Raw genomic sequence first — 26,289 nt, forward strand, 5'->3', positions numbered from 1 at the left:
TTACATGCAGCCATACTCAAATTTAACAATGCTTTGTATTTTATAGCTACTGTTTACATATTATGTGTTACATATGACTGAACGACTCTACATTTAAAATATTGTTTCCATTAGGAAAAATATGAAGTAATAAGTGTCAAATGGAGATGAAGGATAAACATGCCCGGTATATTTATAAAATGTATAGTCATTTAAAATGTGCACAAATAGGATACATATTTTGCTACTGTTACATTTTATATAGAATACACATTGTCTAAAGTGTATTTAATAATGTGCCTAACCGAGTTAGTTAAAGTATTTATGTCTGGTGATTGTGTTAAACACTTGGAGAGGTAGTGAAAGATACAGCCAGTTACTCCTGCTAACTAAAGTTGAGATTATGCGCTTATTATAACCTTTTCTAACAATGTGAGAAAAACAGAGTAAATATATTAAAATTGTTTCACAACAGATGCTTAGGTTGTTAATATTTAAGATGCCTATTCATGCTATTCCTGTCTGCACATTTGTCAAAAATGTAAGCCTGAATGCTAATGTTTGCCAGCAGACTGGAGCAGGCAGTATACGAATGTACTACTGTTCTACTAAAATAATATGCAATAGAAATGAAGAACCGCTGCTAAATCATAGCACGAGTACCACACAGCAGAGTAAAGGTCTTTAGAGCAAACACCTCAACCTTGGCTTTCTCCAGTCTTAGTTTCCCCCCCCCCCCAGCTACTTTTGACGACAGAATAAATCTTAATTCCTGACATCTCAGAAAAATCCACTTTAGATTGGGTGTAAATTTCAAGAAAGTTTCAGCGGGATGAGTTACTCTGTCAGCAGTACAAACACTGTAGATTTCAGGGACTGCTTAGGACAAATCCTGACACCCAGCAAGTCGCATTTTACTCATTCTTACCCCCTCTTCTGTCCTCTTGGGAAACTCAGGTCCCCTGGCCTCCCAGGATGGACCCCCAGCCAGTCGGGGCAGAAAGGTTCTCTCCTGAGAACAGGACGTCTTTAGCTTTTCTGTCTCTTTACAACCATGTGGAGTCCAAGTCTTAACAGCATTTGCCTGGAAATCCGGAATGCTGCTGAGAAAGTTCGCCCAGGAAAGGCGCAGAGGTCCAAGCTGCCAACCAGGGCACTTTTGAGACGCGATCCGGTGGTTGACGCTTGTAAGTGAAATTTGCTACGCTCTAATTAAGGTCAGGGCCAAAATCTCCAGCAAGAGCCCTAAGCCCTTCTCCGTCTTCTGGGGTCGCCCCCAAGAGTCCAGCTCGGTGGATTTCCCCGGTACGCGCCTGTCACTCCCCGGACCTGCCACCCGCCTGCTTTGTCCTTCTCATCGTGGTGGTCCAAACCCACGCTCTGCCGCCTCGGGAGCCTCGGTAGTGGAGCGCTCAGAGAAGGCCGCCACGCTCGGGTCGGGGCCGCAGGAGGGAGACACGGCGCGGACCCCGAGGCCGCACCTGTGATGTCTCTGTCCCTGCAAAGAGGGCAGCACCTCTTCCGGCCTCCAGCCCAACTCCAAACCCACATTCCCTCCAGCAGCGCCTTCAGGACCGACCTCACTACAACCGGCGAGGGCTCGAAACGCGGACTGCCGCCCCTTTCAAACTCCCGGCTCCAACTTGAACACCCCGGGGCCCGAGTGGCTCCCGGGATGGAGGAGTTGCCACAAACTTCCCAGGCCCCTCTCTCCGCCACTGCTCCCAACCAGCCGCGCCGGCGGGGGGCGGAGGAAGGCGCAGATGGACCGGGGAAGGATGCTGAGCTTAACTTGCGATCCGGCGGGGGAACGTTTCCACTCCCCAGCCTACTCCGCCCGGCCCCGGGGCGCACGGAGAGGGTCTCCCTTTCCCCGTGTGCTTCCTTCGGTCTTTTCGATCCCCCTTTTCTCTTCCCAAAGGGGTTCTACCGATGACCTGAAGGAGTTTGTTCAGCCAGGGTCTGTCGGGCAGGTGTGTGTGAGGGTGTCCACACCCCGAGAAAGAACGAATGGCATCTTCAAGTCCCCCGTCCCGGGTGCTCTCCCTCACTCTCCTGGCCACCCCTCCGGATCCGGCCGCGCGCGAGAGAAGGAGCTCGGAAGACCCCTGTCCCCGGGCGCCCACGAGAGAGGAGCCGAGTCGCCCCAACGACGGGCACCGCGGGTGGGTGGGCGCTACGGTGAAGTTTAGATCGACTCCGAAAAAAGAAAGACAGAGATAAAAGGTTAAGAGTAGGGGCCAAAAAGAAAAAAGAGAGAGAGAGAGGCAAAGGAGCAGAACTCACTCAGGCATGGGCGTTGGGGGCGGCGGTGGCTGTCGAGCACGGCCCGAGACCAGGCGCAGCTTCCCGGGCGGGCGCGGCGGCGTCGGACTTCCGAGGCGGCGGCTTCTGCCTCTGGTGCCGCCGCCGCCGGAGCTGCGGCTGCCGCGGAAGTTAATTGCAACTTGACTTTAAGTTGTCTTCTTTTCCCATCCGAAGTGGGCGTTTAAAGGGGAGAGAGAGGCGAGGAGCGAGCTAGCGAGCGCGCGGGGCCGAGGGAAGGAAGGGGGGGGAGGGAGGAGATGTTAACGGGGGGAGGGAGGGGGCGGCGGCGGGGGCGGGAGGGGGAAGGGGCCGGCGGGAGTCGCTCTCTGCTAGGCGGTCTCGGCGCCCGCAGTCTGGAGGCGCACCGGGGCGGCCGGGGCGCCCCCCGCGGGAGCCCGCAGCAACCCGGGCGCGCATCCAGCCACAGCTCTCGGGCCGGGCACGCGGCGCCCGGGGGCTCAGCGGACCCCGCGTAGCCGCCGCCGCCGCCCGCCGCCGCCGAGGAGCGTGTGCGGCGCGGGCTGGCCGGCGGGGCGGCGAGGGCCCGGCCCGCCTCCCCAGCACCCACCCCGGCTTCTCCCCCTGGCGGTGGAGCCTCGGCGACCGCCGGCGACACTGGGCGCGCTGGAGCCCGAGCCGAGCCGAGCCCGAGTCGCCGCCGCCGCCGCCGCCGCCGCTCCCAGGCTCCCTCCCAGCGCGCCGGCCCGGGTGTGGGGGGCAGCGGGCCGGAGGGGCGCGGGCGGACGAGGGGCGCGCGCTACGATCGGCGCCGGAGACCGGACCCTCGGCCGCGAGGGTAAGTGTGGGCGCCTGGGGGAGCGCTTGGCTGTGCGCGGCGCGGTTCTTGACGCCCGCCAACCACCCCCCCTCACCTCTCCCGGGCCCCCAGCGCGCGCACCCCTCCTCCAGCCGCCTGCGGCTTCCTCTTGTTGTTCGTTGTTTGGCTGGGCTTTTTTTTTTGGCTGGGGGGGGTGGGGAGCGGGAAGGGGATGATTGTAGCTGTGTGCCAGCGGAGGAGGAAGTCAGGTGAGAGGCCCCGACGCACCCCCCCCCCCCCGCCCCAAGCCAGCCTCCGTGGGGTGGATCGCTCCCCACTAGGGGCATGTGGGCCAGCTTTTTTCTCTCGTCAGTGTTCGGTCGAGACGATCTTTCCTAGAGGGCCTCCTTCCCTTCCAACCTGCTCGGTGCACCTCTCTTCACCCCACCCTCGCCCCGCTCAGCACCCCATCCAGGAGCGCTGCACCCCAACTGCGGAGCACGTGGCGGAAAGAGGAGGAGGGGACCCTCTTGCAGACCCCCCCATGCCGCGCCCCTGCTCATTTATTTAATATCCTCCCGTCGGCAGCTGTACTTCTTTTCAACCCATTGGCAAAAGACGCCTAAACTGAGGTCCAATTTCTCCAAAAAGCGGGAAGCAAAAAGGGCAAGTGAGGATTAAATGACAGCGGACTCGGAGAGGAGAAGGGGCGAGGAAACCTTTCCAAAAGGGGAGTGAAACTCCAAACACCTCTGCAAGATCTAGGTGACTGGAGATTCAGGACCCAGGCTAAGGAGAAACTGGAACTCGGTCAACTTTGCTTTCTTTTCCTGCCGTTCTTACCCCCAGCTCTAAGGGAGCTAACAGGTCTTTTGTGTTGTGTTGTCTTTGGGAAATGCGCACTGAGTATGACAATAGAAAATGACTACTGTTTACTCAAAGTTAAGAGAATCGCAGAAAGAAAAAACACAGTGTTTACTTTCTCTCTTCGTGTGTGTGTGTGTGTGTGTGTGTGTGTGTGTGTAGTCGTTAAGCTCGAACTGCAAAACGTCAGTTTGTAACAATAAGGACGGTAGAGGCGCCTCGGTGTATTTTTAGAAGCTGCACTTTGAGTTCCTTTCACACAAGGCTCGCTGTCTTATTAAGACCCCATAAATAATTGTATTTAGAGAGCAGGAAACTATGGGAGCAGGACGAAGATTGCTAAGATCTCCATCCCGCCAGCGCAGAGCACTGTTTTGCAGTGAAGTTCCTGGAAAGTGGCAGTGGGCTGAGAATTCAGTTTTTCCTCAAAGCTCTGTTAGGTCCTCTTCTGTCAGATGTCTATGAATAAAGCACGCTGGGAAAATCCTGATATCTGTGCCCTCTTATTTTACCTTTTACACAGTGGTTGATTCTGCTCTCAAGTCCTGGTGACGGTACATCAACTGTGCTGTATTTTTGTGTGGTTTTTCTAAATAAAGGATAATACTGCCTGTATTCACACTGGTTTCTGATATGCCTGTTCTTTTCTATCAATGGGTATTGAATTCACTGGAATTTATCCATCTTTTTCAGTTGATTGTCATTTTATGCAGAGTTGACAATTCTAAAGACATAAGAATGTAGAAAGTTTATGAATTAGCGTTCTTTAAGAGAACTAGCCCCTCGTTGTTTTTTTTTTAAGACACAAGTGCCCACCTCAGCTTCTGGTTCTAAAGCAAAAAGGTATAAATGATTGCAATGGGCAAAACAAAATAAAACCCAAGTTTTCCTTTCTGGACCACTTTCTGTCTCCACAGGGTCCAAGAGACACCAAATCCTCCTGCCTTCATTTACCAAAATGCTGAATTGCCTAACTAGTACCAATATCTCCATCTGGGAATGACATCAGGTTTGGAATGGAAAGAATAAATTCTCGGTCTTTAATTACGCTTATTAGCAATTTCTTGAAGCAGGAAGCTGATTCTCCAATTCTGAAAGCCTGAACTGAAGCTTAGCAGAAATCGAAATATAAAAAAAGGATTGTTTCTCCTCCCTTACACACTCTTACGTACTCATCTACTCCTCCAAATTATCAACCAAGCCCCCAGAATTTAAGGTGTGATATGGTCCTCTGCATTAAACCAAGGGAACATTTTGCCCCAACCTTTTGAATTTGCTTTCCCCTGGGGAAATAGTCTTATACAGAGAACTCATAGTCACTGTTATAATGTAGAATGATGTAATGATGGGTACAGTGCATGAAATAACATATCTTGGTAAACGCAATGTAAACCCTGTCCCCTGGCACATAGTAGGAATACATTAAATACTTACTGGATTAATAAGTTAATGAAATATTGTAATTGGCCACAAATTCAATAGTATAGGGCTAAGGCTTTTTTTCAGAAGGAAAAATCATCTTGCCTGAAAGTTATTAGGGTAATACGTTTGTGCTGCTAGTTTTTTTTTTTAACAAGTCCAAACCTAATTTAAATGGTTGAAAGACAACTAAATCTGAAGCCTATCAATTGGTCAATAATAATAGCTAGTGTCAAAAGCTCATTATCTTCCTAGGAGAACAGACAGTAAAATATTACCTACTAAATAGTATGAGAAAGATGCAAAGGAAGAATAAAACAGTCTTGGCCTGCAAGGCACTTACTTGCTGGGAAAATGACATTATAATGTGAAAAGACAACTCAGCAGATCAGTAAATGGTTTGAGTCAAAGGAATATTTTTTTTAAATAGTTTTTTTTTTTTCCTTTTTAGACTGGAGGAAATAGACATCCTGAAGTTCCAGGTTGGAAGGCATTTTTAAAGTTGATTTGTTGAGTGAAAACTTTAGGGACCATCAATACAAACATCTTGAGTGAAGGGAAACTCACCACTTACCTCCATAGAGGCAAGGATTTTATCTAAAGAATACTTATCACAGAGTAGAGTTCAGTGTACACTGTGTGAATGAATAACATCCTAAGTAGTTCTGTCTTTGTACACTTTATGACATCTTTGTCTTAAATTGCACAGAATCGGTCTTCCTAATACTTCCAGCCATTAGTTCTGCCACCTGCTGCAAAACAGAGCAAATCTATTGTATTTGTCAGGATAGGCTATGTTATGCCAGAGTAACAAACAATTCCAATTTTTAGTGACCTATAATGGCAAAGGTTGTCTTCTTGGTTATGCGATGAGTCCACTGCAGGTCTACTGGTCTGTTCCACGTCTCCTCATTTAGGGTCGCAGGCAGATGGAACAGTTGCCACCTTGAATGTTTCATGTTGCTATGGTAAAAATAAAGATCACTCTGGAGAGTCTCGTACTGGTATTTAAGTGCTGCGGCCAGAAGTGACACACATCATTTGGACACACAACTCATTGTCCAAGAGTGATGACATGGCTCCATGGAATCATCACAACAAGGCCCAACAGAGCAGCCTACCTTGTGCCCCAAAGTGGAGAACTATGGTACACAGCTCTAAAAACTGATATATTCATGGTGACTTGTGTCCACATGATCGCCTCCAGCTAACTGATTTCTTCCTGCCACTTTGTGGCCCAAATGTTCCCCTCCTCAGGGTAAACGCTGCCAGAGAGTCCACCAGCTTAAAGGGAGACATGCTGTGGTTTCTTTCACCATCCACTCTCTGAATGCAGCCCTATAACCCACCCCTCCCCCACCAAAATGTGGCACCCTATCAGTTTTAAGTCACTCTTTATCCATTTATTAATATTATATACACTGTATTTTCTCAAGACTTGTTTTCCTGGAAAGGGTACAATGAACAGGAACTTTTAAGAACTGTTATCAGAAGATGTCATGATCATTATCAAACTTTGAAATTTGGTCTCGAGTCATTACTTCCCTTATTTTAAATGTCACAATCTTGTGACACACACACAAAAATTCTCTTGGAAGTATTCATTCATGCATTCATTCATTCATTCATTCATCCATATTTTTGTTCATTCAGTAACCATTCATCGTGTACCTACTAGATGCCAGGCACCCTATTAAGGGTTGGGGATATAGAGGTGGGTAGAGTCCTCCTTTTCAAGAAATACATTTTCCAATTGGATAGATGCAGAAAGAATTTTGAATTTTGAATTCTATTAGAATTGCAATGCTAGTAGAGGCACAAAGTGCTATGGGAACACTTGGGTAGAAGCAAATAACTCTCCAGCAGGATTGAGGAAAGTTCCATAGAGGAGTTGAACTAAGTCTTGAGGATATATGAGATTCCTTTAGGCAGAAAAGGAAGATGGAGGGAAGATATTTCAAGCAGAGTCCAGCAGGAGTCAGGGCACTGAGGATGACAAAGTTTGTCATTTAGGGGACTACAGGGAATTCAGTGTGGCTGGAACATGGGGTCTTTGCAAAGGATGAAACCAAAGAGCTTCAAATTGTGAAGGACCTTGAAGACATACTCTATAGAGTTTAGGCATCAAGGGATTGCAAACTCTTACATTACCTTGGTCCAAGCACGAATGTAAATGAGCAAAGCAGACGGAGTTGAAGACCATAAGCATTGGTAGCGACAATGGCAAGCAGGAGAGAGATTCTCTGCCTAAGTGGAATGGTGAAGGCCAATCATACCAAGTGTCAGATCTTCCAGCTTTTAAAGAGAAGCTACTGATTCAGATTGCTATGAAAAATTGAAATCTTAAATGTTGAGGACTTATCCACATTTTAAAGAACGCATGTGGAGCTACTGATTCAGATTGCTATGAAAAATTGAAATCTTAAATGTTGAGGACTTATCCACATTTTAAAGAACCCATGTGGAGGGAAAACGTCTACAGGTCAAAATCAGCTTAAGGACCCCCAGTCAGTCGCCTGTTTCCTACTTCATGAGATAGGGAGTCATTAAAGCTTGTAAGGATGGGGTAACACCATCAGATCTCTTTAGAAAGGTCACTCTGGTGGCAGAGTGGATAGGAAAAGGCTGGAGCCGGGAGGGTCTAGTTGATACCGCATAACCATCTGAGCGATGATGCAAAGCCCTCTATAACACTGCCCATTTTATAGGACACAACTTCCCATGTATATAGGGGGTACCCAATAAATATTTGCAGAGCTAATAAATGAAAGAGAAGAAAACTGAAGTTTTAGAAGGGGGGCACATATTTTGAGTACTCCTTATGTTATACACTTCCTTTGCTAGACTGTTTATTTTTCAAGAGCAAAACAGTCCTTTTTTTTAATGACTTTTTGAAAAGTTTATTGGAGTATAGTTGATTTACAATGTTGTGTTAATTTCAGGTGTACAGCATAGTGATTCAGTTATACATATACTCATTCTTTTTCAGATTCGTTTCCCATATAGGTTATTACAGAATACTGAGTAGAGCTCCCTGTGCTATGCAGTAGGCCCTTGTTGTTCATCTATTTTGTATATAGTAGTGTGTATACATTAATCCCAAGCTCCTAATTTATCCCTCCCTGCCACATTCCCCCTTTGGTAACCATACATTTGTTTTCAAAATCTGTGAGTCTGTTTCTGTTTTGTACATAAGTTCATTTATACAATTTTTTAAAATTAGATTCCACATATGAGTGACATCATAAGATATGTCTTTCTCTGTCTGACTTACTTCACTTAATTTCCATTGGCAGATGAATGGATAAAGAAGATGTGGCACATATATACAATAGAATATTACTCAGCCATAAAAAAGAACGAAATAATGCCACTTGCAGCAACGTGGATGCACAATGATCTTTTCTTGATCAGATGTAATTTTTCTGTGTCATTCTCTGATACATATTATTGGATTTTTAAAATGCATAAATCATTCAGTGCGGGACACAAAGATCAGCAGGCATCAGAATATGTGTTGTCTGGGACTAAACTTCCTGATCTTTCCACCTTATTGAGGAATGCCATCTAAACAGTTGGATTTTGTACTGGGCCCTAAAACTATCCTCAGGCTCTGTGGAACTACAGAGGCCCATCTGTATAGCTTATGTATGTTTCTAGTGAAAGCCAAATTCTTTATTACTGTCCTTCAGAGTATATTATAACTCAGTCTGTCCTATATCCATGTGCCTAAGACCATCTCAATGATGTTAATTTTTCAATTAAAAAAATTGAGGGCACCAAACCCTCCTTTTTCCCAGCTCCTTTCCTGCTTTGAAACCATACTTGCCTGCCATTCCACAGTCAGCAGTCTGCAGGAACACCCCACACTCTCCCATAAACGCCTGTATAACTTTAGAAACGCTAGGTATTCTCTCATAAGGTATGTGATTGGTTTCTTGTAGGTTCTGTTCCCATGGGCACATCCAGATTCTTAAAGCCACTCAATTCACCGGGCAATCAAATCTTTAAATTCTCAGCAGCTCGCTCTACAAATTGTCATTTTTTTACTCAGCTTTCTTGAGGTATAATTTCTATACAATAAAGTTCACCCGTTTTATATGTTCCATGAGTTTTGAAGACAAAGGAGCAGCATGAGCAAATCATAATATTTTACATGAATTTCAGAGTAAATTAACAGATATAGGCAAAGCAGCCTTGGGCGTCTGACTGCCTGGATTCTAATCCTGGTTCAGCTGCTTGTTTGACCTTGAACAAATTTCCTAATTTTCTGCCTCAACTTCCTCATCCTTATGATGGGGATAATAATTGTACCCACCTCCTCTAGAGAGTAAATGCCCAGGGTTTCAAAACAGCTAGTACTCAATAAAGGCTAACAATGGCTTCTTTTGTTAATGTTGTTGCTGTCATTATGATTCTAGTAGAAAAGAAATCCTGGGATCTAAACAAGAATAGAAAATGAATTGACTGGAATGTAAGTGGGGTAGAAGCAAGTCCCTCCTGGGTGATTTGCTGCTGTGCCAGGGACACACAAAGCCAGAGAATAATGATGGCCTCTATTTCTGGAGTACTTATTTTTTTACTTAAAGATGTTGGAAGAAATTCTTTTCCTATTAAAACAGTTATACGTACACTAGAATTGAATGCAACGTTTTGGTTTTTTTTTTTAATAAATTTATTTATTTTTAGCTGCGTTGGGTCTTCGTTGCTGTGCGTGGGCTTTCTCTAGTTGCAGCGAGTGGGAGGGCTGCTCTTCGCTGAGGTGTGCTGGCTTCTCATTGCGGTGGCTTCTCTTGTTGCGGAGCACGGGCTGTAGGCGCACGGGCTCAGTAGTTGTGGCTCGCGGGCTCAGTAGTTGCGGCTCGCGGGCTCTAGAGCGCAGGCTCGGTAGTTGTGGCGCACGGGCTTAGTTGTTCTGAGGCATGTGGGATCTTCCCGGACCAGGGCTCGAACCCGTGTCCCCTGCATTGGCAGGCGGATTCCTAACCACTACGCCAACAGGGAAGTCCCCTTGCATGCATTTTTAACAAAAACAGGAATCTTTGAGACTTGGAAGGGGAGGGGGGAGGACTGCCTGGAGACAGCATTTGCTTAGTTCTGCTGCCCCTTCTCCTCCTTCGCTTTGGTGGAAATGTTTCCAAATTCCAGACCATCCACACTAGTAACACTGACCTAAGATTGTTAAAGTACCTCCTATTTTGATATACTGTGAATGCTACCCAATGTTCCTATTTTAGGTGAAAAATATGTTGGAATAGGGAAGAAAGGTATTAGAGCAGAAGCTTGGGAAGATCAAAGTCACCAGGAAGACAAGAGCGTAACTGAATTCTAGTTTTGATTCTGTAACTAATCAGCTAGTTTGTTATGTCTTCCCACCCACCTAGAATAAATATATGTTGTTGAATGATCTTGGGAAAGACACCTAGTCTTTATTAGTCTCAGTTTCCTAACCCATCAAATTGGAACAGTAGATCTCAAACTTTAGTGTGTTTCGGAATTAAATAGAATGCTTATTTAAAATGCAGATTCCTTGGCTCCAAATCTATAAATTCAGATTCGGTAGAAAAAATACGCTGCGATCCAGCAATCCACATTGATTTGAGAAACTTGGGCTGTTAAGGGGCAGAAATCCAACTCAAAAAGGAAAGTTTGTTTCATTGCTTATTCTCCCTGCTACATACATATTCTCACACATACTCACATAAATTGGAAAATACAGTGTAAGGACTGCTTTAGGCATAATTAAATCTAGCTGCTCAAATAATGTCACCATCTCTCTCTTGGTCCTCTTTTCTTCTGTTTTCACTTTATCCTCAGGCTGGTTGTCCCTTTACTAGAGTAAGCTACTCCCTCCAGGCTTCCATTCTTCTGACGTAGAAACCCCAGCACAAAGAGCGTTCCTCTTTCTCAAAGTTTCCAGAAATTACACCTGGTTGTGACTGGATCAAATTGCATCCTGTACCCAGACCTCACCCTGGTCAGGGGCTGCAGTTCTTTAACTCACCAGCCTTGGGTCACATGCCCATCTTGGATTTGAGAGTGTTAGCCACACTACCCAAATCAGGTAGTCTGGGAGTTCTCCAAGACACATTGGGGATAATTTCCCAGAAATAGGGAAAGTGGATGCTTATTGGCCAAAACTGTAGATTTCCATCCACTACTGTACATTTCCTAGAAGTACTTAGATGAGAATAAGCCAACTGCTCTGTTACAAACGGATGACCAGTGTACCAAGATATTGAGGCCTTCAACCTTTCAGGTGACCCGACAGCGCCTGGGAAGGGCTTATGATGGTCAGAGTCCCTGAGCCAGTTGCCTCAACCATTTACCCCAGCGTTCTTGGCCAATATTAAGCACTTTCTATGTGCACCATGAAGATGATTTATATGCAGCTCACCTGTGACTTGCACGTTGCGAATCAATGGATTTTGAGAATCATTCACACTTTGGGGTCATCTCAAACACAATAATATTGTTATTCTAAGATCTTCCTGAGATAACTTGGAAGTTGGCTTACGCAAATGAAAGGACAATAAAAGCTCCCCTTCTGGTGCAAAAAAGTAGGACAGACAAACAAGCAGGGCCAACAGTTATATCCTACTTTGAATTGGTTTTCAGTTTGGTTTTATTTAATATTCTTGGGCAAATGTAGTCTGTTCCATCTAATGGATACAGTCCTAGTCTAAATCTCAGTTAATGTCTGGAACACAAATGGATGCACATTATACAGACAGTGTAAAGGGTTAAGCTGGCAACAGCATAGAACAGAAAACTGAGTTAACTATTGGTCATCAGTTATGTTTTAGGTGCATTATGTGCAAGTTCGTGGAAAAAGTGACTTCTAATAAATGGACCGTCAGCCCATTCTTTTGTTAAGTGAAGAGGCTACTACGTTTTGTTAAACTCATTAATAAGATTAGCAAAATAAAATGTCTACCTCTTCATTTTACTATTAAGTCATTAGTTTAGTTTCAGATGGCCTCTCCATGCCCTCCCTCCCCATTTTCATCTCCTCCAAAGCAACCCAATGTGCCAAAGAAAGTATTTTCAACACATGGTGCTAGAATGACTAGACATCCATAGAGAAAACAAACAAACAAAAAGCCCTTGATCCCTCCCTCACATCATACACAACAATTCATTGGCAACAGATTATAGCTATAAATGTAGAAGCTAAAGCCCTAAAGCTTGTAGAGCTTTATGTTTTAAAACATAAGTTGGAGATAGACAAAGGTTTCTTAGAGAAGCCAAAAAAAATCAATAATCATAAAAGAAAAAAATAGATAAATTACATGTTAAAATAAAAAGTTTCTCCTCATCTAAAGGAAAGAGGGGGAGGAATAAAGCCTGGGAATCCATGATCAAACAGTCATTGCCATCAGGAGGATTTCCTCTCTTGTGCATTAGTTCAAGTCGTTTTGACTTGTAAGTGATTGAAGCTGACTCTGAGCTCAAGCAAAAAAGGAAAAGCAGACTGGGGCTTTTCATGGAATCCAAAGTCAGGGGTGCAGTGCGGCCTCCCAGAACAGAAGTCCTGAAGTGCTAGAGGGAACCCAGTCCATCTTCTTTCTCCATCTCTCTTCTTTGGCTTTCTTCCTTATGACTGTCCAGCTGCTCCTCTCCTCAGTTACGTAGCAGAACATGGTTGCAGGTTGTTCTCATGCCATGGATGTTCCAGTGGAGCCATCCAGAGACAGGACCATCTTTCTGTCTTTCACAATTCTCAAGGAAGAGTCTGATCGGTCCACTTGGGTCCATGACCGCCCTTAATCCAATAAACTGACCAGAGGAAGGACAATGTTTAAAGAACACAGCAGTTCCTTTCATCTATGAGAATGTAGGGTGAAAAGAAATTGCATTCTAGTTGATATTAACTCCACGTTTCCTCTTTATTAGACAAGAGACAGAGTTGATGAAAATTTTGTACTTGGTCAGTTTTTAATGGCTACAAATTTTGATGTATTGATGTACTATATCTTTGGTTATCTAACCTCAGCATCTCTGCATTTCTGCAAGTTGACTGATATATATTAAGGACCATAAACAAAATTAGTCCATTTTTTAAATGGGCAAATTTATTTGTGAATTATTAGCCAAGATCTATCCAAATGCAGACATGCCTTGTTCTAGTCTGAATATACAATAAAATTAATTTAAATAACTTTAATCAGCTTCAAAAACAGCAAATTTCAAGACAATTAGGTTAACTTTAAGAACTCATATTTATTGAGTTAACAGATGGTAAATTAAAAAACAATGAAGTTAATTTTTTAAACCATTCATTGAATTAGAAAAACAGACATTTAACAAAACTGTTTTTAAGCTGGGTTTTTTCTTTCATCCCAATATGCATATGTTAAGATTCCAATTTGGGGGACTTCTGCAAAGACACTGAATGAGCTGCAATATATGAATACACTCTTCCACCGAATTACTTTTTTAAAGGCTTTAAAACCGTCTGTAGAAGAATTTTATGCATCAACAGTAAAAATATGCGAAATAAGCATATTCCAGATATTGGAAGGAATGAAGAGTCTACTTTGTCACATTCATACCGTAACATGTTTCTGTGGCCTTCAGTGTTGCTGGCCCTGACATACCTTGGGAGTTTCCTATGCTATAGCAGAGTAAAAGTTACTCCTGGGCAGAATTGCATTACTGCATTTTAATGGTCAAACATAAGACTTCCCTTTGATGGCTTCTTGGGCCTTGTGCACCAATGACTTGAAATATATAAGCATCACAAAATGTTCTCCTTTGTTCCTTTTTTGTTCTCTCCTTTGCTTTCTTGGTAAGTGCTAGAAGCTGGCTCCGTAAGCTTATAAGGAAAGGGGAATTTCATGGAAGTACATTGAAGGCATGGGAGCTTTTCCTCTGTAGATGGAATTGGAGATAACACCACTGATAAATTAAGATATATCGTTTGCATTTTACTGGCTATTGTTAATTTTAACATGATGGCCTGTCTAGAACTAGAGTTATACATGTGGAAGCAAAATTATTCCATAAAAATAATTGGAATAGATTTGTTTGAATGGCTGGCTGCTCAGTTGGTGTTGTAGTCCTTTCCTTACCTTAGACAGTTACAAACTGTAATATAATTTATTTCATGGTCCTAAGAACTCGTTGTCTAAAATGTGGTCTTACTTTACATTGTAAGTCTAACATTACTTGGTCAGTAATGTTGAGAACTATATTTATTGATTTTGAAATAAAAATTTATTAGTTGTAATTTGAGTTAAAAACAGATTTAAAAACACACTTATTAAAATTACTGTAGTAAACATTATTTTATTATTGTGCATTTCAAACTGTTTAGCCCCTAGCCCCTTTTCTCCTTGAAATAATTGTTTTTTGTAATAACCTTTTGATAATATGAGGTGTCTTAGGAATGCAATTATAACAATATAGCAGGACAGACTCTTTTGTTTTTAATTTAACAAGAACAGGTAAAAATAAGAATAGATTGTGACTGAATAAAAAATTCAGTAAGTGAAATTTCTGTTTTGCAGAAGTAGAAATGAGGGATACAGAAGATAAGCCTCATAACTAGTCTAACTATCCAAAGAAAATGAATAAAAGTTAAAAGGATAAGAGGAAAATGGGCAAGTTATGGAGTTCTAGCTTAGATTGTAAGCTCCTTGAGAACAGTAAACATCTTATTGTAATCCTACCCCAACAGAGTGCTTAACACAGTATATACTGTTAGTGTTAGATAACTATTTCTTGAATTTATGAACAAAATAATGAAAATAATTCATTTATTTATGAATAAAATAAAATTTATGAGTCAAATGATCCACCTGAAAATAGAGCAGGTGGATCAGAAGTAAAAATCAAAGTCGTACCAGAAGAAGACTTTCTACATGTAAAAGCCACAGTGACACTGTAAGGTTTCTTTTGGGCAAAACTAAGGAATAGAGATAAATGTCTGGTCATAGGCTGGTAAATTTTTAAATTTCTAAGACAAACAAAATTCCTGCAAGTATCTAGGAAAACATATATGTGCTCTTGTAGATTGCCTTCATATTTCTAATATAGAACAAGAACTTTTTTAAGACCATAGTTCAATTTCTACACAATTTTAAGAGAAACAAGTTTGATTCTGCAAGTTTTATGCCTACCCAATTATTGGCTTATATGTATAAACAACAGAAGAACATTTTTAAATCTGCAAGGTGTCAGATTATTTTCTGTAAAAATTGCAAAGAGATAGCTTCCAGATCACTAAGAGGTGAGACAGTACAAAAATTCAAGAATAGGAAATTTCAGGGAAAATGATTAGTGCTAATTTAGCATAGAAGGTAAATACAAAGTAATAAATGAATAAAGTATAGTGAACATTGAAGTGAATTAAGACTTGATGCTGATGGCTAGAATTTTTTTTTTTACTAAAGAAACAATGTTTTCAATAAAATAATCCTGAAAAGGAGGTTTTAAAATTTTTAGTAAAGAGTCTAACTTACGATCACAATGTGAAAAGAGAACATGGAGAAAACTAAAAAAGCATTAGAAGTTTTGCTTTTCTTTTTAAATCATTAGGTAAGAATGCACTTAAGGTTAATTGTGAACAATTTAATATAGGTACGAGTTGAATGAGAAACAGAATATCTGTTTTATAAATAATCGTGGAAGATAAAAGTAAACAAAACATAGTCCATACAAAAGACAAGATGGAAAGGAAACAACGAGGAATTATTGAAAAACAGAAAGTATAAAGTCCAATTATGTGAGGTTAGTAGCACTATTCTTCCATTTCTTTTCTTCCATTTCTCACGTTCTCAAATTTTTAATAATATGTGTTCCTTATGTTCCATTATTAATAATATGTGTTCCTTATATTCAAAAATATATACCATTGTTTATATATGAAAATCTGATAGAGTTTATTGTGTAAGAGCTTGGGCTCTGGAGCCAGGCTGCCTGTGTCACCACTTATTAGATGTGAGACCGTGGGCAAGTTGTTGAACTTTTGTTTCTAAGTTTATCCTGTAAAATGATGATAATTATAGCACTTACCTCACTGGGTGATTAGGAAGATTAAATTAAATGTATTTAGATTAAATTAAATGTATTTAGAACACTGTGTGGAACTTAAATATGTAAGTATCATCTAGTATTGTTACTGTTATTTTACAAACAAACCTCATTGTTTCACAGCTCCTTAGTGACCAAACAAAATGACATTTCCGTGTAACTGGTCCTTAGATAGCACACCCATTAGCAACAAGTTTCATTTCTATATATAGGTTGTACTCTGTCCTTACTATGAATTCCCCAATGCAGAGATTTCTAGAAACCTACCTACTATTGGTTGAAGAGGCACTTCTGAATTCTTTCCAAGAAGCACTGACAAAAATCAAACGTCTATGTTCTTTATTTTCAAGAAGCTCAGTTTCCGCTTGTGTCATATCTCTGAGGACAGGTACAAGAGCGATTGAAACTGCCCATTGAAGCCACTATTACATTAATTTCACCAGCCCTGAATTAGAAAAAATATTTATCTACTTCCCCAATTTTCACCTTCTTCTCGATGCATGACCTTTTCCAGCTCCCTGATCTGACAATAGAAAGCTGTATAAGAAAGAAGACATTTGTTGTGACTTGATTTTTCTGAACTGAACACCCCAGGAGGCCTGAAGATTTGGAAGATTTTGGTAGAATTTTTTCATGACCTGAAACAGTTTCAGTGAAATAAAAACAAAAACAGAACAAAAAACAAAGCAAAAAACCCAAACAACTGTTAAGATACTGGGATTTATTGTTAGCTGTCTTAATGGCTAATGAAATGACAAGATCTTTTAATAACCCCTGCCAATTATACCGACAGGTGTTTACCAGGTAAAATATTGCAGTACCTGTAAGAGGAAAGGATGCAAATTGGTATTTATACATTTGGAAGAACAGTCACCTTTGATGTGCCTATTTGGTTTTCAGGATGTTGCTGGCCTCTGCTCTTCTAAGACTTCAGCTGCAAAACCCACTTGTGAACCCTCCTAGGTGAGTTAGCTGTCTCCTTAATGCCATCTGTCTCTTACCTGCCTCTCTCCAGGCCCTATGACATTCATTAATAATGTCCTTTGGTTAAACTCCCTAATAATTCTCATTTCTATAAAATGGTAAATGTCTAACAAATTGTTTTAATGTCTGAGTTTTTCATTTTTGCTAAAGTTACTATTCCTTTGGGGGTGATTCATGAAAGCATCTCTAGGTTTATCCACCCCCACCCCACCTTTGTTCCAGGATTTGCCCCAAATTTTTACACTCTCTTGTCTAGGAGTCATGTTCCATTAGAACACAGTACCACTGGTTAAGACAGATTTACTAAGTCAGAAGGCAGCATTTTCACAATTAGTGATGACGGACCACATGAAGAATAAGAAAATAGCAATAGCAACGGTAGTAGTGAAATTCCTTTCCTCTTTTGGAAAAATGGATCAAAGGATTCACCCAACAAATGGTGAATCAAGGATGAGTCAATAATACTGTGAGAGACTATGTTACTAAAAGGTGATCTCAAGATTATTACTACAATTTGAACTAATTTCTTATGTAGATAAATGCTGGACAATTTCTTATTGTTATAGTAAAATTGGAGGTGATTTCATGTGTTCATGTTACCACATGAGGTGAAAAGGAATTGAGTTTGGTCACCTCTCTAACAAGCCATCAATGTCTGAACTTGGGGAAAATTTCTAAACAATTCGAGGCTTCAGTATGTCCACTTGAAAATAGGAACGATGTTTTTTATCTGTTAGGTTATGAGAGCAAAATGTCATAACATAAATCACCTGGCATCCAGCAGTCACTTAATTAATTATGGAGATAATAGACAACTCTGCTTTCATCTTCAAATATATTCTTCATTGATTATCTTATGAATATAACTACTGACTCAGAAAATAGGTGAAATTTTCATCTCCCCAAACTTCATTCCTTTATTCATTTCTCAGTGCTTTAATGAGCATCTACTATAAGATAAGAACTGACTGCATTGGGAGACCAAAAGGAGAGTGAAGTATTAATCCTATTCCCGAGGAGATTGGGGTCTATCTAGAAAGGGAAGTTTTATATATATATATTTTTAATGCCAGTAGAGACACAAAATAAAGTACTATCTTACTTTATGAGAAGGAGAAATTATTATTTTTTTTTATCAAAGTATACTTGATTCACAATGTTGTGTTAGTTTCTGGTGTACAGCAAAGTGATTCAGTTACACATATACATATATATTCTTTTTCATGTTCTTTTCTATTGTAGGTTATTACAGGGTATTGAATATAGTTCCCTGTGCTATACAGTAGGTCCTTGTCGGTTATCTATTTTATAGTACTGTGTTTCTGTTAATCCCAACCTCCTAATTTATCCCTCCCCTCCCATTTCCCCTTTGGTAACCATAAGTTTGTTTTCTATGTCTGTGAGTCTGTTTTTGTTTTGTAAATAAGTTCACTTGTATCATTTTTTTTTAGATTCCTCATATAAGCGGTATCATATGATATTTGTCTTTCTCTGTCTGACTTACTTCACTTCGTATGATAATCTCTAGGTCCATCCATGTTGCTGCAAATGGCATTCTTTCATTCCTTTTATGGCTGAGTAATATTCCATTGTGTATACACACAACATCTTCTTTATCCATTCATCTGTCGATGGAAACTTACGTTGCTTCCATCTCTTGGCTATTGTAAATAGTGCTGCTATGAACACAGGGGTGAATGTATGTTTTTGAATTCGAATTTTCTAGAAGGAGAAATTATTTTAACTAGGGTTATCAGGGAAGGCTTCGTGGAGGAGGTAGTGTCAGATTGGGCTTTAAAGAAGGGGTACAGTTTGGACAGTAGGGAGTGAGAGGGTACAGTGAGCCAAGACTGAAGCTGTGGAACTGAGTGGAAAAATGCTGGCCTGGGACTGGGGAGACCTGCGTTGACATTACCTTGGATGAGCCGCTTCCCCTTCAATTTCTTCATTTGTGAAATGTGTAAAACGATCTGTGCCCGTTGGTCTTTCAGGGCTCTGGAGAAGATCTAATGGGAGATTGAGTGTGGAAACTCTTTGGAAACCATGAAGCACTCCGTAAAAGGGTAAAATTTCTCTTCTCTTGTACCATAAACTTCATGAGGGCACTGGACAGGGTCAGTCATGTTGGTCTTTAAAAAATGTTTGATGAAAAAGTTTTAAAAATAAAGAAATAAATTGGCAAATGCTAAAAAAGATGTTTGAAGAAGTTTATCAAAAAATCATGTTGTAAACGTTAAGTATTTACAACTTTGTTCAATTATACCTCAATAAAACTGGGAAAAAAAGTTTGATGAAATAATGAACCACCGATTGAATGAACGAATCCATGAGTGTTCTGGACTGAATGTGTGTCCCTCCCCAAGTTCCTGTGTTGAAATTCCAACCCCCAACACAGTGGTATTAGGAAGTGGGGCCTTTGGGGGGTAATTAGGTTTAGATGAGGTCATGAAGGTGGAGCGTCTTAGAAGATGAGGAAGAGACACAAGGATACAGCGAAAAAGTGGCTGTCGGCAAGCCAAGAAGAGTGCCCTCACCAAGAAACAAACCTACAGGCACCTTGATCTTGGACTTCCAGCCTCCAGAACCATGAGAAATAAATGTCTGTTGTTTAAGGCACCCAGTCTCTGGTATTCTGTTATAGCATCCTGAGGAGACTAAGACAATGAATGAGTGAATACATGAATGAAACAAAACAAAGGCACAGAGTAGGAAAGCATACAGTATGCACAGGGCTATCTTAGAAAACATGTACTGTAGCTGGGTGTTAGGAAAGCAATCTGTGGCCGGATGGAAGGGGTCCACTAGCCTGGTGGTTCTCAGAGTGTGTTCTGTGAGCCAGCAGCATCCGAATCTCCTGGAAACTTGTTAGAAATGCAAGTTTCTGGGTCCCCACCCAGGCCAACTGAATCTGAAACTCAGGGATGAGGCCAGCAATCAGTGTTTTAGCAATCCCTCTAGGTCATTCTGATGCATCCTAAAGTTTTGAGAACCACTGCTTTGTTCTAACATGGGGAATCTGGAAATGATTCTGCTGGAAATTCAGTGTTAATGAAGGTGTTTAGCTGTGGATGGACATAATCAGAGCTGTATTTCTATGATGATGAAGCATGAAGTTGTGCGTAAAAGAATTCATGGCTTCAACGTAGAAAGGACAATTGGAAATACTGGAAAACATGTATTTGCCAAACCTCAGAGTTGAAGATTTTTGTTTTTGCTAATTCCAGTTAACATCCATATCATCACCTAAGAAGCAAAGCAGAATATGCATTGCTCCCAGGCACTGGGCAATCCTGCTTGGTCTGCAGAGACCAGGAGGGAGGAGAATGTTTATGTGAAAGCACAGGAGTGAACTGTCAAATAGGGGCCCAGCCAATCTCAGAGAGGCCTCTTAGTTCTGACCATCTGTGGGGAAACATTACATGGAACCTTCCAAACCAAGTTTAATGGGCAGCTCTTCCAAAGACTGGGCTAACTAACTACATAGGGTGCAGATGCAGTTCTGTCTTCAGGGCCAGTGGAGACAGGTTTGCCAAGGAGAGGGCATCTCACGGAGGAGAAATGAAGAGCCTCAAGGGAAAACATTTACCTTAAGAGTCAAGAAGCAAAAATCCAAGGGTCGGATGGGGAGGGAGTTGGGGAGAAGCAGAATGAGGGCTCTTCAGAGTGGTTCGGGGCTGCTGGGATGACCAGTTGTTAGATTTGCCCAGGACTGTGGGATATCCCAGGACACATGGTGTTCAGGACAATCTCTGTCAGACCAGGACAGCTGGTCACCCTGTGACGACGCTTCCTCACCTGTGTTCAAGACCTGGGGAGAAGACACGGTGAAAGTAGGAAAACCACTGCTCTAAACCTGTTTCTCAAAATAATTGTTTGCAGACTGGTAACAGCAGCATCACCTGGGAGCTTGTTAGAGATGCAGCTCCTCGGGCCCACCCTAGACCTGCAGGATCAGACCTGTCCCAGAACAAGAGCCCCAGGTGATTTGCTTGCACATCAGTTTGAGAAAGATGGCCTTAGAAGATCCTGGGAGCCCCATGTGGCGTCCCCCAGAAAGAAAACATAGCACGGATGGAAAGCAGAGGGAAGTTCTTGGCTGTGATACGGCTTATGTCCAGGTCAGCCAGATTCTAAGCCAAAACCATATCTGGGAAGGGACAGAAGCATTGGAGAAGATGAGATGCTAGGGGTACCTGGAATAGAGAGCAGAGAGGGAAAAGGATGGAGAACCCAAAGCAGCCAGGAGGGGCCTCCTGAGCTATTAATAGTGGTAATTGTAGGGAATGCGAGGAAAGCCAGAAATCCAGCAGTTGTGTGGTGAGAGCAAAGCTGAAGAAAACACTCTTTTGTTCCTATCGCTGTGACCCTTTTTGATAAAAACAGGCTGCAGTGGGCTGGGAAATGACTGATGCTTGGAAATGTGGAAACACAGCCCTATGGGTAAGCTTGTAGAGAAAAATTAAAAATCATCACCCACTAAGAGTAGTTGGCTTTAGCATTTGCGTATCATTCCGATATGCAAAGAAAGTTGAGTTTTCTTCCTTTTTCCTCTACCTGGTCTGATCTTTTTCATGGACTCCAGCTCTGCATACTAGCAGGGATAATTTGCACTTAATTAATTGTGTTTCATTTTCCTCCAGCTTGAGCATAATTCTTTCACTTAAAGCATTCTAACCAGTGGTTCTTAAATGCAGACGTGAAGCAGAAACACCTAGAGGGCTTGTTAAAACACAGGTTTCTGGGCCCTCCCCCAAGGTTTCTGATTCAGAACATTGGCTGGGGACTTAGAACTTGCATTTCTAAGGGGTTCCAGGGTGGACCAGGTTGCTGGTCCAAGGAACACATGCTGACAACCTCTCATTCAGACTACTCAGCATTTTATTCCCTTCTAAAGATGATGATTTCAAAACCAGCCCCTTTGAGATGAATGCTTCTCAAATTGATTGATCTTTCCAATGGATCATGGATCCAATACATGGCCTTCCTATGTAGGACTAGGATGCAGCTCGTGCCACAAGCACCTTGCCATTCCAGTTCAATGCACCTGAACTAGTCTATATCTTGTCCAACAAACCCCGTCCACTGATCACATGCTAGGATGTCAAGGCAATGTCAATTTATGATAAAAATTTCTGAACGTGAACTCACCTGTATTTATCTCACTTCAGATCAGTAATAGTTAGTGGACTGGCACTGCCCGTGGACTGGATTTTGAGTAACATTACTTTATTTTATTTTATTTTTTTATAAATTTATTTTATTTTTGGCTGCATCGGGTCTTTGTTGCAGCACTCTGTCTTTTCTCTAGTTGTGGCGAGCAGGGGCTACTCTTTGTTGCAGAGCACGGGCTCTAGGCGTGTGGGCTTCAGTAGTTATGGCATGCAGGTTCAGCTATTGTGGCCTGCGGGCTCTAGAGTGCAGGCTCAGTAGTTGTGGCACACGGGCTTAGTTGCTCCGCGGCATGTGGGATCTTCCCAGGCCAGGGCTCGAACCTGTGTCCCCTGCATTGCCAGGCGGATTCTTAACCACTGTGCCACCCGGAAAGCCTGAGTAACATTATTTTAGATGACTCAGTCTATCTCAAATTCTCTTCCTCCCTCATCCTTCTCTTTCCCAAGATCCGGAGAGCTTTACTTCCCACACAAAGGCCATGAGGAGACAGGACTGCTTTCTAAGTCCTATACACCTTCTGCGGCCACCTCTGCATCATTGCTTCTGATCCACGTGGGATGTGGTACTGGACCAAATGCCCAGAATCCCCTAGAAGCAGTGACATGCTGGAGGGAGCCTGTAAAAATTTTTTTAGGAATTTTACACTCTAGCTGTTAAACAGAGCCATTATTATAAATCAAATAATATAAACATACCTTTAAACAAATTATATTAACAGCCAAGGTAATTGATACTCAGAATCATCACTCCCTATTTATTTTACTGCATTTTACTATTATCTATGTTTGTTATAGATGCATGGTAGAAATACTATATAACAGTGAACTACAACATAGTTCTTCCGAATTCTGTTCAGTAATGTTATGTTGATAGTTTCAAATTGGTCAAGGCAGGAGTATTTACACCACGGAAATGAGCAAACTTTATAAATCAGGCCTCCACCCTCCCACACCTCTACCCCAGCCCCCCACCCCCAAGGCCAGTTATTAAACATTTACCACACATCACTGCCTAGAGCCTAAGTCTGGGAAAGTGAGCCATCAACCCAATGGCCTCTGGTCACTCTGTACCCATCAAGATGTTACAAAGCTGCCCTTGCCCTGAAGATTTGCCCAAAGAGTTGTGTGTGGAAGAGATCCTGAAAACTAGACCTCTATTATCATCTTATCTACTTGCCCTGCTTCTGTCTCTTTTCTCTCCCTACCATCTCCTGGGACCAGAGCAAACTTCTGGCTTTTTATTTTCTCCTTGTCTTATCCTCATACATTAAGGATACCATTCATGGCCTAACATCACCTTTCTGGTATTCCTCCTCAAAACATAAACATTTAGTCTTATCGTGAGAAAACATTAGATAAACTCAGATTGAGGGACAGTCTCTTCAAAACTGTAGAGATCATGGAAGACAAGGGAAGACCATGAAATGATCAGAGCTTGGAGGAGACTCATGCACTAGATTCAATGTGATGTCATAGATTGGACCCTGGAAAAGAAAGAAAATTAGTAGAAAACCCGGGGAAATCCAACTAAAGTCTGAGTATGGTGCCAATGTCAGTTTCTTAATTTTGATCATTATGGGAAGCTGGGGGAGGGGTACATGAGAACTCTCTGTACCATGTTTGCAACTCTTCTGTAAATACACAGTTATTTCCAAATAAAACCAATGAAGGGAAAACGTCACAGTCTCGGTCATACGTGGAATAGAGGTCGTTTCTATGCTGTGGAAAAAACTTATGATCTGCATTCACCTGCTTTGTGATATGACAAAAGGGGGAAAGACAGGACTAGTAGAAATTCTTCTCTTAACAAAGCTTGGCTTTCAAATCTTTTATCTTTTGCACAATAAAACATTTTATTTTGGATGTTGTAGGCTGAACATTAACTCTTTCCCTTTTTCTTTACAGTCTTGCTGTAACAAAAGTAATCCCCATCACCTGAAAGTGGATTTCGTCAGATGAAAAACGTAAAAAGTAGATTGATGTAAAAGCCCAGATGATGCTTTGCTGCTGGTCTCTGAGTAGCAAGAGTCAGGGCCCTTTCTGGGGTATCTCTTCTTCCCTTGGCACAGAAAGCATCAGGAAAATGGTTACTGGCCAGAGGCTTAAAGACACATGGGAAATGCACGGTACCTCTGTAAGACCAGAAATAAAACAGACAAGTTAAACAAAGAAGAGACACATGAATTAAAATATGACATTATTACACACACTGAGTTGGAGTGAAAGGTGGACCATCCAGGCATTCACTGGATATTAGTGAAGCTGTTTTTGAAGTTTAATTTGAAGCCCCAAATAAGAGTCATCGTACCTAGCTACAGCCTTTCACTAGAAAGAAAAAATTCAACATTTTCTATTAAGGAGGAACTAAAACTCAAAGGTACTGAGCTGTAAAGTGCCAATTTACACAAATCTCTTCCCTCCTCCAAAAGTTTCTAATGATTATGGTTTCTGGAAAATAAGGTATCATGTTTTCAATGCACACTCAGTCTACCAAAAAGCCCTTCAAAAACTTTAAGCTAGAAAGACAGGTAATTTTCCAGTATCATAGAGATAATTCACGCCAGTCACAAGATGTACATTTTTAGAATTTGGAGCATTACAAGGAGAGTAAAGCGTTTTGCACGCATATGTTCATGTGCATACCCCCACATCATTAAAATCTTCCACGGTGTGACATGCATTTACAGAGTCACTCCCCTAGCATTTCAACTGTGAGGCGTTTTTCTAGAAGATTCGCTCAGTTGGCCGATAGGCACTTTGGCAATCTCATACGTGACTTACAAACATTGTGATGTACTTGCCAGAAGTAAACCCGACTTTGCTAATCACTTATCAGTTCTTTTACCCACTATGGCTTTGTTTGAGAAGCAATGTTGCTTGTCTTACCAATATATATTATCCAGTTTGCAGAAAGTATAAATTAATATTGCAAACAGCAACAGGATATCCTGGGTGCAAATTCCTGCGTCCTGGTGGGCACAGCGCTATTTAGAACTAATAGCTCTTTCTTGCACTATTGCCACTGCCAAACAGACTGCTTATGTGATCTTTGGCTTTCTTCATGTCTCTTGGGGGATCAATAGAATGTTTCTATTTTCCTAGATGCCAACTTTGTCTCCTTTATACTTTAAAAATTCAGTATTAGTTTAAGGATACTTCAAGAATACAGTATTAGTTTAAAGGACTTTTCAATTTAAAGCAAACTTGTAGAGATTTAGTCACCCACGATTGACTGATGTTAGGTGAGTAGAAAAAAAAATGTAGGTTGATTTCATACTCTGCCTTTCAGATCTTTGAAGGGGAAATAAAGTTTTTGAAAACTGTTCAAATTTTTTAAAGTAACTTAAGCTACATTGCTCTTCTGTTTTTAGCTATAGAAATGGGGAAGTGTATATATCAGCTATTTTTTCTTTAAGGACTTATGTGAATTTTTCTCTTAGCGTAAACATTAATAATTGGAAATTATTGAATTGTCATCTTAATGTTGCACATGAAATAAATCTGATATGTGTATTAGCAACAAAGACTTATGTCCCAAACAGGAAAGAATAATTCATGAAACCAAATTTGAAGTTCAAGCAGAACTGTGACATTAACAAATTTGTATTTCCCTTTTTCTTGGCCCTGTTGGTCTTTGTGCAGTGTATAAATAACTACAAATAAAGAACTAATGATCACATTTCTACTGGGAAATTTATTTTAAATGTGACAACTATTTCTCAACTGTTTGTGTACATACAACTGCTGGCTGATCCAGTTTCTTTTTTATAA

General features: G+C 41.7%; 2 protein-coding genes across 2 annotated transcripts in view; one reads left to right on the top strand and one right to left on the bottom strand.

Annotated features, from left to right (window-relative positions):
- SATB1 (SATB homeobox 1) overlaps window positions 1-2,338 on the bottom strand; it is a 99,457-nt gene extending 97,119 nt beyond the window's left edge. Inside the window, exon 1 of the mRNA XM_060011531.1 lies at window positions 2,266-2,338. The gene's annotated coding sequence lies outside the window, so the exon portion shown is untranslated. The remainder of the gene's footprint in view (window positions 1-2,265) is intronic.
- A 205-nt stretch (window positions 2,339-2,543) lies between these two features.
- Window positions 2,544-26,289, top strand: LOC132424475 (collagen alpha-2(I) chain-like). The gene is made up of 5 exons (XM_069540657.1): window positions 2,544-2,720; window positions 2,763-3,082; window positions 17,264-17,326; window positions 19,339-19,410; window positions 24,424-26,289. Exons 1-4 carry the CDS (start codon window positions 2,544-2,546, stop codon window positions 19,355-19,357), a joined length of 579 nt encoding a protein of 192 aa, XP_069396758.1. The 3' UTR covers window positions 19,358-19,410; window positions 24,424-26,289.

Source organism: Delphinus delphis, chromosome 4 (genome assembly GCF_949987515.2).
Source record: "Delphinus delphis chromosome 4, mDelDel1.2, whole genome shotgun sequence".
NCBI classification, from domain to species: Eukaryota; Metazoa; Chordata; class Mammalia; order Artiodactyla; family Delphinidae; genus Delphinus; species Delphinus delphis.